Source organism: Bicyclus anynana, chromosome Z (genome assembly GCF_947172395.1).
Source record: "Bicyclus anynana chromosome Z, ilBicAnyn1.1, whole genome shotgun sequence".
In the NCBI taxonomy this organism is placed as follows: domain Eukaryota; kingdom Metazoa; phylum Arthropoda; class Insecta; order Lepidoptera; family Nymphalidae; genus Bicyclus; species Bicyclus anynana.
This window is the reverse complement of record NC_069110.1, coordinates 18,136,293-18,150,558: the sequence shown is the minus strand read 5'-3', so window position 1 is coordinate 18,150,558 and position 14,266 is coordinate 18,136,293. Positions and strand designations below refer to the sequence as shown.

General features: G+C 37.8%; 1 protein-coding gene across 1 annotated transcript in view; it reads left to right on the top strand.

Annotated features, from left to right (window-relative positions):
- Nucleotides 1–14,266, top strand: part of LOC112045728 (FH1/FH2 domain-containing protein 3) — an 83,403-nt gene that overhangs the window by 31,544 nt on the left and 37,593 nt on the right. The window contains exon 2 of the mRNA XM_024082024.2: nt 282–591. Coding sequence (XP_023937792.1) covers nt 367–591 — 225 coding nt within the window. The 5' untranslated portion in view covers nt 282–366. The remainder of the gene's footprint in view (nt 1–281; nt 592–14,266) is intronic.

Genomic DNA, 14,266 nt, shown 5'->3' with positions numbered 1-14,266 from the left:
TAGTACGTATTATGAACGTCATAAGGCAACTGTCACCGTACCCATACGTAACTGAAAAACACTTTATACTAAAAAAAATTTGATAAAAAAAAACAACCGACTTCAAAATCACATGTTACCACTAAACTAAAAAGCAAAAAATAACATCATATGTGCTACCTTCTGATCAACATGAAGGCGGTGTTGTAAAAAAATATATATATACGGTCGAATTGAGAAACCTCCTCCTTTTTTTGAAGTCGGTTAAAACGGGAAAACAAAAATGTTACCTTCACTTTCAGCTTTCATTAACAATGTAAATTAATTTAATTATTATTAGTACAATCAGTGATAAAACTGTGATCAGTGTTTTAAGTGGATAGAATAATGATCGAACTAGTGAAAGTGGGTGACAATAGGGTGAATGGATCAGTGCGCGACCTCGGCGGCGACTCCTTCGTGTGCAGGGTCCAGTACCTCAATGACCTTGACCCTTTTATGGAGTACAACGTGCGCGAACCACCACGCCCTCTGTACCACACGTTCAACACCACCATACCACTGTCGTACCAAATAGCTGCAGTACACCGTCTCTTGCAAGCGCCGCACAGGGTAAGCTTTACTCTTATTATCATCATTAACAAATAACAAACAACAATTTTTTGGCTGGTGGCCACGTCTAGTTACCACCCTACCAGCAAAGACGTACCGCTAAGCGATTTAGCGTTCCGGTACGATGCCGTATAGAAACCGAAAGGGGTGTGGATTTTCATCCTCCTCCTAACAGGTTAACCCGCTTCCATCTTAGACTGCATCATCACTTACCATCAGGTGAGATTGTAGTCAAGGGCTAACTTGTAAATAATAAAAAAAAGACATATTCGGCTCACTGTTGAGCACGAGTCTCCTCTGAAAATGAGATCGTTTAGGCTAATAGTCCAACACGCTGGCCCAATGCGGATTCACTTCACTCACGTAGAGAATTGAAAAAAACTCAGGTACGCAGGTTTACGATTCACGATGTTTTTCCTTCGCCGTTTGAGACATGTGATATTTAATTTCATAAAATGCACGTAACTGAAAAGTTGATGATAAAAAAGTTTTTATTATTGAATGGGTAGATATACGTTATTTCCTTGCTATTAATATTTCCATAAGTATTTGGGTAGATAGGTATAATGTATTAAGATTTATCTTCCTTCCAGTTTTTCTTGTTTATAATATTTTTCTTCACCAAAAACCGCCTGTGTTTATTGTATCCAGCTGCTTACGACCAAGGCCTAACACAAATCTGTGAACCGATAAATATTTCTCACATATTATCTTACTAGTAGACGCCGCGCGGTTTCACCCGCGTGGTTCCCGTTCCCGTAAGAATATAGGGATAATATAAGCCTATAACATTTCTCGATAAATGGGCTATCTAATAATGAAAGAATTTTTCAAATCGGACCAGTAGTTCTTGAGATTAGCGCGTTCAATCAAACAAACAAACTCTTCAGCCTTATAATATTAGTATAGATGAACTAGCGGTAGCGTCCGCGAGAAAATCTTATACTTTCTTTGTATGTGACCATTATTTTTTGAAGATTAGGCTATCCATAAAATATAGATAAAATCGTGGACTTTTTTGTAGATTTATAACTCATTACGTCGCGAACGTTTTAGATGGAAGCTCCGCTAGATCCGAAGCTAGATGGCTAGGCAAGACTTCGTTTATTCAAAGCTGCTATAGTCTGGCAAGTTCATTGATGACGCTCCCATGATATGCGAACGACGGGGGGAAAGACTCCGAGGATGTGCAATCGTGCGTGCGGGGAAATGAGGTGCATCAGTCGAGGGTTTTTCATTCATCGCTCACGCCCCCCGGCCCGCGCGGACCATTAGTGTTGCGAATGAAGTTGCCAAGCTATAACCGCACATATCGTCTTTTTCACATATTTTAATGTTTTGATGTCTTCTGTATATCACGTAAGTGTGTCAAATAAACAAATCTTTCTTTCTTTCTAACCAGTAGACCGACAAGGTGGACGTATACAAGCAACTCCAGTATTTGCATGCATTTATTGCGCATAGATATATCCGATTATATAACTACCTCTCACCTGAGACGCACAAATATTTAGAACAGATAATTTTAGCCAAATACCACGGTGAGTAACATGCCTATTACAAACTTTATTTACGAGCATAATGTGCAAAGCTCAGAGCCAGTGGTCACTGTGTATTTTATTTTACTCGTACTTACGATGGGTAACCGAATCCAATAGGGATAATGACAGTTTTTTAAATTGTATATAAATTAAGAGTATACTAATAGTAAAGCAATTTTGTAAAAGTAACAGGGTATCTGCGATCATTACTTTCGGAGCTACAGGGATTTAAAGGGTCAGATTTACGGCATACAAAATAGCACGAACTAATGACGTCGTAGGCAATTAATGTTCGTTAGATTTGTGTGGGCGTTTAAACAAAATTACAAATATATTTGTTATTTCTGCGTTTATGTTTATAGTTCATATATTGAAAAATGTCACATTTAATTTAAGGAAGCTATAACTGTATGAATTTTCATCTAATTACGATAAAAGATTTTTAATAGATTTTGAAATTAAATAATCTTATTTATTTTGCAAATATCCAGTCAATCTTTGCTTTTTATGTAAAAATTAGTTAACATTGACCTTATTTATCTGAATTTATGATAAAAATCGATATATTCAAACCTAGTCATCATCCCCATTGCCAATGACGTAGCTACCCAGCACCTTTAGCCAAGTGGCACGTCGATTCTCTTTCTACGATCGCAAACGCTTCGAAAACTAGAAAAATGACATTTGCTATCGACAGGTCACGTGATCAAGATCTGTCATTCCCATACATTTTTCTCCCTCCCTCAAGCTCAGGGCTCTCAAAATCATCGAATCCTTACCAAAAATGTGCGATCGAACTGAACTTGGAAAATTTTGAAAACGTTAAAGAGCTGATGATAAATTCGCTTGGCATTTTTATGTATTTGTATTTAATTGACAAAACCGAACCAGTTTAGTCTTAGTCATGTCTGCACCATGGCCCTTGGTTACCTAGTTACGCCACTGCCAATACCCTGGTATTATACGTGTCTAACAAGTCTTAAGGAGGACCTTCCATGCTCTTGAGTACTTACCTTTAGCAAGTATACCTTCAATATTGGTGAGTAGCCCAATAATCCAAAAAAAAACTCCAAAATACTTTCCCTGCATCTACGACTGCCTTCATATTGGTGAGCTCATTAATCCAAAAAAAAACTCCAAATATACTTTCCCTGCATCTACAACATGGAAGTTCGACTTAAGATACCGATAACTTAAGTCGAAAATGAATAGGCATCGTCTATGCAAACGCTTTCCACTATAAACTGCACCTTCACTACCATCAGTGCCAGATTAAGGAAACTTGATGCCCGAAGCAATCTTCCCCTGTGGGCTCTCAATCAATAAGAGAACTACAAAGAATTAATTTAAAAAAATCGGAATTTAAAATGCTTTAACTTTTGTATAATGCTAGTTCTTTTTCTCCCTAAACGGAAAACCCTAAGCGATTGCTTAAATAGCCAATTTAATCCAGCTTATATGCTATTTTCTCCCAACTTATATTTCACGTGAAAATATAAGCGAGATGGCTTTCGATTCGGATTGGCGAGGTTATAAGGTTTGTCTCTGGGACTATCACTGTTGAGGTGACGCTGTAGCGTGCTCTCCGATGCATGGTGTAAGACCAACAACGTCCCAACTGTCAGAAAGAAAAGTTTTTGAGCTTTCCTGTGTCATAGCCAAGCCAGGAATCTCGGACCTTGTCATACGAAGTCACACTAGCTACCACTGTACCGATGAGGCTGACAGTGTCAATAATAATATCCCTCGCCAGCCATTACACGCTTGTGTGACAATTTACATGGCTGTTATAAGTCGGTAATAACATCAATTGTGCTCCCGGCTTTACTAGAGCAAGACGACTCCAAACACAATGGCAACCAGTTCTTTGAGACGCCACTGCACAACTATACGCGGTACCTATAGCGGTTGTATGTTATTAAACATGTACAGATATCCCGACATAAAGGTTGCACAGATCTTCCAACATATAGTTTTTTTTTTCTGTAGGGGAGAAAATCCTCATGGACACCCGTTTGGGTAGTGCCGGACTTCTACCGGCTAAAAACCCCTCCTACCTTCAAAACGCTGGTGTACTTGCCATTCGGCCTACCACCAACGTCGCAGTCTTTTCTTTCTTTTCCAACATATATACAATGGTAATAATTTGGTAGACACCTGTACCTAAGTATATGTTTTTGTGGGATGAAATAAAGTGACTACTTGACTTTATTAGGCTACTAGCCGACGGCCTAAAGTTTTACTCGCGTAGTTCCCGTTACTATGAGAATTTGGGGATGAAATATACCTATAACCCTTACAAATAACTTGACTTTCAAGTCTTTGAAGAGAAATCGATTCAGTAGATACAAAAATTAATCCACTACAAACTTTGTCTCTTTATAATATAGTGTAGATGTATACATTGCAATTTTAATGAGTGATAATAATATTTGTAGCAGAGCTTCCATAAGATTAAACTTTCGGTAACTTTGTTTTTTAAAAAAGCGTCTGATAATGCTAATACTAAAGTTTGTTGAAAAGGTATGACACAATTGTGGCTCTAGCAACCAGATGCCTTAACAGGCCTTCCAATTGATAGTCCCTTTTGTAAGAACGTGGGGTAAAGTGACAGGCAATCTACAGTTTAACAATGGTAACCAGTTTTATGAGACGCTACAATAGAAGAATTATCGATACTTACTTAATTATTGATGTTATACATATTATCTACACTGTCATAAAACATGTACCTACAGATATTCCGACTTGATGTTTAGACCTTCCAACTGGTAGTCCGAATTGTAACACGCGTGGGATTATTGGCAAAACAAAATGTTAACCAGTTATTTAAGACATCAAGATGTAGGTCAGATCTGGTCCACTCATATGATTTAAAGCATTCATAGATGTCCCGGCTGATGGCTTGCACACTTCCAGAATGTCTGATTTATAAGCACGTATAAAATGAAACATTTTATAGATGGAAACATTCAGCTGAATTTTAAAATGCATGTTAATGTTAGGACTTGTTTGTACACAATAAAGTTATAATCATTACTAGCTGATAGACATCCACTGCTGTACACGGGTTCATTCTACTCTTGTCTTGACATGTAAATGGTTTTGCAGAGCCTTCAGCAACCAACAACTCCTTGTAAACCTCTTGATGTCATCGGTCCACCTAAAATTCGGAGGTTTTTAGTTTTTGATGAATTTAATGATTTTATTTAATAATGTAGTATTTGTCAAGAGATCTCAAGGTGCTATTCTTCTGAGCCTTATGAACGTTGTACCAGGTTTCTTTTCCCGTTTGAATAATATGGTAGCCGGTGTAATTACAGCATGATACATGTGAAGCTAGCTTAACGGCATCATTGTAGGTAATATATTCGTTGCTTGTCCTGAAAAGTGTAGCTCCGTTTATAGTAATGTACTTTTCCTGTCACTTATTATCAATACATCATCATCATTAGCTAAATCTAATATCATAAAGCTGAAGAGTTTGTTTGTTTGTTTGCTTGAACGCGCTAATCTCAGGAACTACGGGTCCGATTTGAAAAAATCTTTTAGTGTTATAGATAGCCCATTTATCAAGGAAGAATATATTATTTCCGTATTCTTATGGGAACGGGAACCACGTGGGTAAAACCGCACGGCTCGCGGCGTCAGCTAGTATGTACATAATAAATATAAGAAAAAAATAAGTGTCCATCTAGGAACTCCAAAAAAACTGTGTTTTCAAAAGTGATTTTTGTTATTAACACGGTACTAAATAAAATCGTGCTTTTTAAAATCTTCGCCTGTCTGTTTGTCTGGGCTAATCATTAGAACGGCTGAACGGGTTGTAATGAGACTTTCACCAAACAATAGAAGAGGTAACTGAGCAACATATAGGCCAGGTACTTTTAATCCTTAAAAAGTGTAAGGTTGTCGCGGATTTTGTACAAAAATGAATTTAATGTGGATGCAGTCGATAAGCGTCCGCTAATTAGTACTAAAAAGATAGGTTGGAGCGTATCGGCATCCAACTTGTCCGGACGTATATGGACGCTTATAGTTATTATAATGATGCCAACCTGTCGCCACTCCGCACTCGACTGGTACAAGTCAGTACCGTTATGTTCGACCAGACTTTTTTGCCGTCATTAAATTGGTACAACATTAAATTATAATATTATCAGCGACTCAGCGAGACGTGCCGTAGACTGTATAGTATGCCCTCACATCGAACTACTATTTACAGGATTTTTTTTTATTCTTTGCAAGTTAACCCTTGACTACAATCTCACCTGATGGTAAGTGATGATGCAGTCTAAGATGGAAGCGGGCTTACTTGTTAGAAAGAGGATGAAAATCCACACTCCTTTTGGTTTCTACACGACATCGTACCGGAACGATAAATCGCTTGGCGGTACGTCTTTGCCGTAATGGTGGTAGCTAGCCACGGCTGAAGCCTCCCACCAGCCAGACCTGGACCAATATAATATCAGGTATCTCCAAGCCTAATTGAAATAAATGAACTTGACTTAACTTTAGTCCGACAACTAGACGCCCTTTCACGCAAAACATGTAAATCTACACGGACACCATCTACTTCCAAACTTCAGATTGAAAATTTCAATGAAAATTTCTTAAAAGGAAGAAAAGCTTAGTACTTCATACATCCAGGAACTGTGGGTTGCCAGATATATACAGTTAATTAATGTTATACAAATACCCTCATCAGTTATTTAGTCATCTAATAGGTCAAATAAAAACTTATTTTATGCTTAATTTAACCGTATTTAAGTTGCCTTTGTTCTGGTTCGTAATTTCCTAGATTTTGTATAAAAAATGTGTCTCGCCACATTTGACCTAATTGCAATGTTTGACTGTAAATCTATCATTTATTTCTTAACAGTAATAAATAACACTTGATGAAAGGCTTCGGCCGTGGCTAATTGCCACCCTACTGTTAGCGTTCCGGTACGAAGTCCGAACTGAAAGGGGTGTGGATTTTCATCCTACTCCAACAAGTTAGCCCGCTTCCATCTCAGAGTTCATCATCATTTAACATCAGGCGCCTTTGTAGTCAAGGGCTAACTTAAAAAAAATAGTTGAAAGTATATAGGTATTTCTATTCCTGGATCCAATAGATTGACTACTGGACCAACAAGGCAGTATATACCTAAATTCAGAATAGACATTTCCTACTTATTAGATTATACTCGAAACATCGTTAGAAGTGACGAATATAAATACATCACATGTGTTTTATATAACGTACACTCGCGAATAGATTTTACGCGGGTGCTAATGCAATTGTTGTGATCTTGACTTGGTGATGTCATCCAACATGGCTTCCACAATCCTCTGGCCACTTAAGACACATCTTTATCCGTTTAAGGTTCACTGCGGTGCCTCTATGTTCCATATCAACAAAATCTTGAGTAATAACAAAGCAACAGAAATGGTGTGCGCGCGTGATCCGCTGACTTGCCGACAAACACATTTTTAATTAATAATTTAATCAGTATATTTTAGGTGTAAAATAACAACGTTCTCTCATCTAAAGTCATCCGCCTCGCGTACTCGTATTTTGTAGAGAAAATTAATAAATAACGTTTTTCTAATTGTAGTTATTTTTCAATATAATCATGATATATCTACCATTTTGAAATCCTTATTGTGAGCCCTTGAATTTGATTATCATATTGCAATATTCTAAATCTAAAACGATATTAGTAGTAGTACTCCTCGAGTATATAGCGTCTCACAGTCGTCGTGTTGTCTTTTTTTTTAATTCACCTATTTAAGAACACTTGGGTTATAAAGACGAATCTAACGATATGTTAATTATGTAAATCCGTTTAGCAGTTTGGCGGATATGAAGTAATAAAGAATATTACATATATATACGTACAAGATACGCGCGAAAAACATAATCCTTCTTGGAGTCGGGTTTAAAATACTATAAATAACACAAAAATCTTCGAAAGCCTCGACACTGTAATTTGCTACCTTTATTCTGATTGTCTAAGTAAGTAGGTAGCAGGAGGATGAAAATCCACACCCCTTTCGGTTTCTTCACGGCAGCGTACCGGAACGCTAAGTCGCTTGGTACGGTTTGCCGGTAGGGTGATAACTAGCCACGGCCGAGGCCCACCAGCCAGACCTGGACCAATTAAAAAATCCTCAATCGGCCCAGCCGGGGACCGAATCCAGGACCTCCGATCCAGGCCGTCACATGGGGGGGGGGGGGTGGCGGCTCTCTCAAAATACGAGTATAAATTACTGGCTACCGTTCTTATTAGGAGCATGAGCTAACAAGCTTTCAGTATTCATAAATGAGGCATGTCCAGCTAACGCATGTTCTGGGTCCATGATTAAAAGTTCCCACGGGAAATTGTGACAATAGCTAGTATTCAAATTACTATAAGAAATCATATATCATCTTGCAACAATGGGATTGATGACTAGATATATTGATTTGTACGAGACATTCGGTTAAATAAGGTCAATAATATAATGAATACATAAAATGAAAGTTTTAATAAAAAAATTCAACCGACTTCCAACACAAAAATTAACTCAATCAATCCACTAAACTAAAAAGGAATAAATATAATATCGTACGTGCTACCTTATGATCAGTTTGAAGGCCAAGCCAGTGATGTATTAATTCAAGCCGCTTAAATTACAAAAATGCTGTGGTTCTTTCAGGAACGGCTCCTGGATTTCTCCAGGATGCCATCATGGATAACACGAAAAAAATGGGACCACCCTGAAACCATACACCCTTACATTTAATGTGACATTTTTCATTATATGCGACTTCGTCCGCGTGGATTCAGTTTTTAAAAAAAATCCCAAGGGAACTTTAGACTTTTCCGGGATGAAAAGCGATGTGTTAATTCAGAGTAAAATCTATTTCCATTCCAAATTTCAACCAAATCGCTTCAGTAGCCGCAGCGTAAAAGAGGAACAAACAAACATACATACTTTCACAGTTACACACACAAACGTTCGGCTTTATAATATTAATGTGATAAACAGAAACGCACAAATAACAAAGATATTTGTAATTTTATTTGAACGCATAGACATATCTAACAAAAAAATAATTTTCATAATCGGTCCACAAATGACGGAAATATCGGTGGGCATACATAAAAAAACACAACAGAACGTAGAACCTCCTCCTTTTTGGAAGTCGGTAAAAAACAAAGATTGTATGGATGTTTTTAAATACATACGATTATAAAATTTCGAAATTAATTAGAAGTCTTTTATTATTTATAATTACTTCATTGAAAATACATACAACATAGATCTTTGTAATTTTGTTTGAACGCCTATACATATCTAACGATCCCGTAAAGCGATGACGTTTCCTCCTTTGACCATTTAATATGGGGCGTTTTTGAGTGGTAACGCCGCAAAAATAACCCTTTAAATCTTCGTAACTCCGAAAGTAACTATCGCAGATACACTCTACAAGATCGTTTTACTAATAACATATAGGTAGGTAACTCTTAATTGATATACAATTAAAAATAATCATAATCCCTATCTATACTAATATTATAAAGCTGAAGTTTGTTTGTTTGTTTGAACGCGCTAATCTCAGGAACTACTGGTCCGATTTGAAAAATTCTTTCAGTGTTAGATAGCCCATTTATCGAGAAAGGCTATAGGCTATATATTATCCCCATATTCCTACGGGAACGGGAACCACGCGGGTGAAACCGCGTGACGTCAGCTAGTTACTTATATTTTAGGCAACGATATAAACTGTAGGACAAACCGTAATCTCAATAAAATCTAAGTTTGTTCACAGGTGATTCATTAACCTCGTGCTATTAATAGTCGACACGTGTTCTATGCACGAAATTTTATAGTTTACTATATGACGTCCCGCGGTTGGACTCGCGTAGTTTCCGTTTCTGTGGGAATAGATAAAAGTATTTTCAAAATCGATTCAATAGGTCCAGAGATTTCCCCTTACAACCTAGCAATTTTATTAATGCGGGTATAAAAATATATCTACTATTACTCGCTGATAATGTAGCTTTCCATAGCTGAATGAATTCTAAATATTGATCAGCCAAAGATTTTCTACTATTAGATATGTTACGTGCCTACCAAATCACCTCACCTTGTCTCAAACGGTGAAGGAAAACATCGTGAGGAAAGGAAAGGAAAGAGAATTTTCTCAATTCTCTGCGTGTGTGAAGTCTGCCAATCCGCATTGGTTGCTTGCTGGCCAGCGAGCTATTAGCCTAACCCTTCTCATTTGAGAGGAGACTCGAGCTCAGCAGTGAGCCGAATATGGGTTGACGACGATAGTTTTTCCACCTCTTTAAGTCACAACTTGAACTTCGGGTATTGTTTGCTTAATTAACTACCTAATAATGACCGGCGCCATAACGTGCTCACTGAGGCAAATGGTAAGTGTCTAGCCTAGATCGGTCTTATTTAGTATGTTAGTCGAGTACGAACGATTTTGGGCGGTAAATCCAAAAATTGTTCGTACTCGATTAAAATACTAAAGTAGTCCGAACTAGGCTTAAGTGTCACCACCATCTTCCTAACTACGGACTGAGAATTTTCACTGTAAACTTCTCAGAAGAAAGAACTCCGTACTTCATAGCTAGATCCAAAACTCGAACTCGTGATTGTCTAACTGCTTGACCAAGCGGAATTATTCACTTCCTATTCGATTCACTTCGCGGAAAAGATTACCGTAGTAGGTACCTACGAGGTTTTATTCAGCTTGCTTCTCTCGTATCACACGTACGTGATTCGATTCGTTAAAATCCGCGCATAGATATCGATATCGAATTATCAATTGAGTTTAATCGAATCGAATCAAAAAGCATTAGTTTCGGTAGGATTAGTGCCGGTCATTGAACGCATCTACATGGTCAGACTGACACGCGTAGCAAAAACTATTAAAAAAAACTCAATAAAAAACAATTAGGTACCTACTTTATAACATACATTGCAGACGCCCCCGGTTTCACACGCGTTGTTCCCGTTCTATAAAGAATCATCATCATCATTATCAGCCGGTGGACGTCCACTGCTAGACATGGCCTCTTGCTTGGACTTCCAAACAAAACGGTCTCGAGACGCCAGCATCCAGCGGCTCCCTGCAATCCGCTTGATGTCTTCGGTCCACCTAGTGGGGGGTCGACCAACACTGAGCTTTTCGGTGCGGGAAAGCCATTCCAGCACCTTGGAACCCCAACGTCCATCGGCTCTTCGAACTATGTGACCTGCCCATTGCCACTTCAGCTTCGCGACTCGCTGAGCTATATCAGTGACTGCGAATCTCCTCATTTCTGATTCGAAAGAATAAAGAATACTAGGATAAAATATAGCCTACGTTACTCGATAACGATTTAGTTTTCTAATGATAAAAGAATTTCAAAAAATCAGTAGAGTAGTCTGTGATTTAATATTTTCTTACACCAATTAATGTAATGTATCACATTATGCAGATGAGCCGTAATGTAATGTAAAACCTTTACCATCCGTCTAAACGTTACTGTTTTAAATCTTAGCAAAAAGTTTTTATGTAAGAAAAGTGCTCAACATTTTATGAATAAAATTAACTTTGTGAGATAAAATACAATTAATAATTATTTAATTTTTTCATTTCAATAATTTTGTCAATAAATGACAACCATTTATAATTAACAGAAACACAAAAATATTAATTTACTTTATACTTAGTAATACTGGCTGTTTTTGGTGCATTTGCCTAAAAAACGCTGGTGTGGACACTTCGCTATATGTGCAAAATATCATCATACGGATAACTGGCAAACAATTCATTTTCTATGTGTAAATGTGTGTGAGTATTTGTGTGTGTGTGTGTGTGTAAAAACGTCGTATGTAATTGTCAACTTACCGCACTTATATCATAACGTGCCATTAAGTAATTTTCTAAAAGCATACTTAAAATATACAATGAAAAACAATGTCATATACTCGTACTTACCCAATTGTTGATTTCCTCACAGCTGGCCGTTCGCCAGATACTCAGCCCATTCGTGTTGACATTTCACCAATTCCTGACACACCTGCGTGTACCTACGCTGGTGTCTAATTCTGTACGATGTGTGAATCATTTTTGTTTTTGGGACACCCCTTAGTCAGTGGGGCGGTCAGCAAAGATAATGATAGACTAAAAGCATGCGATGGCTAGATCTTCTCTCCTACCTATCTCCTTACCTACCTATGTCATTCACTTTTATTCGCTTCTATCATTCATCACCTTATCATCTAGTCTTTATAAACACACTAGCCGACGCCCGCGACTTCGTCCGCGTGATTCTCGATGTAAACTTTCAACTACCCCTATCCTACCCCTACCCTACCCCTACCCTACCCCTAGCCTACCTCTAGCTTACCCTACTCCTACCTACCCCTACCCTACTTTTCTGGTTGATTTTTTACACCTTGTGTCCGAAAAACCCAAATATCTTACGGAACCCTATTTTTTCCCCAAATAAAATTTAGCCTGTGTAGATAATGTAGCTTTCGAATGGTGAAAGAATTTTTAAAATCGGTTTAGTAGTTTTTGAGCCTATTCATTACAATCAAACAAACAAACAAACAAACAAACAAACATACAAACAAAGTTTTCCTCTTTATAATATTAGTATAGATGTCCTCTTTCACACACTGCAACCGTATGTCCTAACTCGCTCAATCCGTTTTCACTTGAATTATTGTTTTTTTTTTTATTTTGCGGACTCCTGCCTTTCGAGCATGTCTGACTAGCACGGACTAAAACAACCTCTGTACTCCAAGGTTGGTACGGGACCAACATCATCATCATTATCAGCCGATGGACGTCCACTGCTGGACATATGCCTCTTGCATGGACCACCATATTGGCACGGAACCGCAATGCATTATTTCATGCCACCCTCTTAATGATTTTCTCTCTTCCTCTACTCATCCTTTTCTTTATTCTCTCTTCTCCTCATTGTCACTCTTATCATTTTTTCGTATGCGTACCAGCCTTCTTCGTTACTTCGCACTATCAAATTTTGGGAGTTTGCGGCATCAACAAGATAAACTTTCACTTTTTTATAAAATGACGCAGGTCTGGCCATAGCAGACACTTAGTCCATTAGTCAGTGAGGCGGTCTACGTGATGACATAGCGAACAAATAGATGCAAACTGATGCATACCTACTGTTTATAAATATTATCTGTACTACCGAACGCCCCGCAATTTCGCCCGCGTAGTTCCTGCTCCCATGAGAATATAGGGATTAAATATATGTTACTCCTTATAATAACATCGGCTTGGTAGTTAAAACCACATCAAAATTTGTCTAGCCGTTCCAGACATTAGCTGGAACAAACACAGTGACTTACAAAAAAATCATGTTAATCAATTAATTTTATGCCCACTAACGAAAAGTCTCTCTAATAAACTAAAGTTTGTGTGGTTGTAGGGGATAATAGCGGAATCTACGAAACCGATATTGAAAATTATTTTACCAATCTTATTTGTTAGTGGCATAAGCTATATTCTATACCTGTGTTGTATCAATATTAACTAATTAATACATAAATAAACAAAGATTGTCGGAATACTTGTAGAATAAATAATGAATAAAATTAGATCAAATGTCGTACATTTTTAACTTCCTTACAAACAATGTGACATTTTTTATTATATGAAGTACTAGCGGACGCCCGCGACTTCGTCCGCGTGAAAGTCGATGTAAACTTTGAATTACCCCTACCCTAGCCCTACACTACCCTATCCCTACCCTACCCCTAATTATTTTTGCTCTAAACCTCACGGAGTCCGAGACCTTTCCAACGAATGCAAAACCGTGGAAATCGGTTCGTGCGTTCTGGAGTTATAGCGTCAGGAAGGAAAACCCGACTTATTTTTATATTGAAGTATAAACATACAAATCCAAAGATTTCACACACCGACAATGTCTTCCTTTCGTGCTATTTAATAAGGGTAGTTATTGGGTGATCTGTGGCAGCGCCGCAAATATGACTCTTTAAATCTCTGTAGTTCCGGAAGTAATGATCGCAGATACCCTGTTACTCCTACAAAATTTCTTTACTATTAGCATACTCTTGATTTTTATACCTTATCCATAGATTAATCAATAATAGCCAGATAG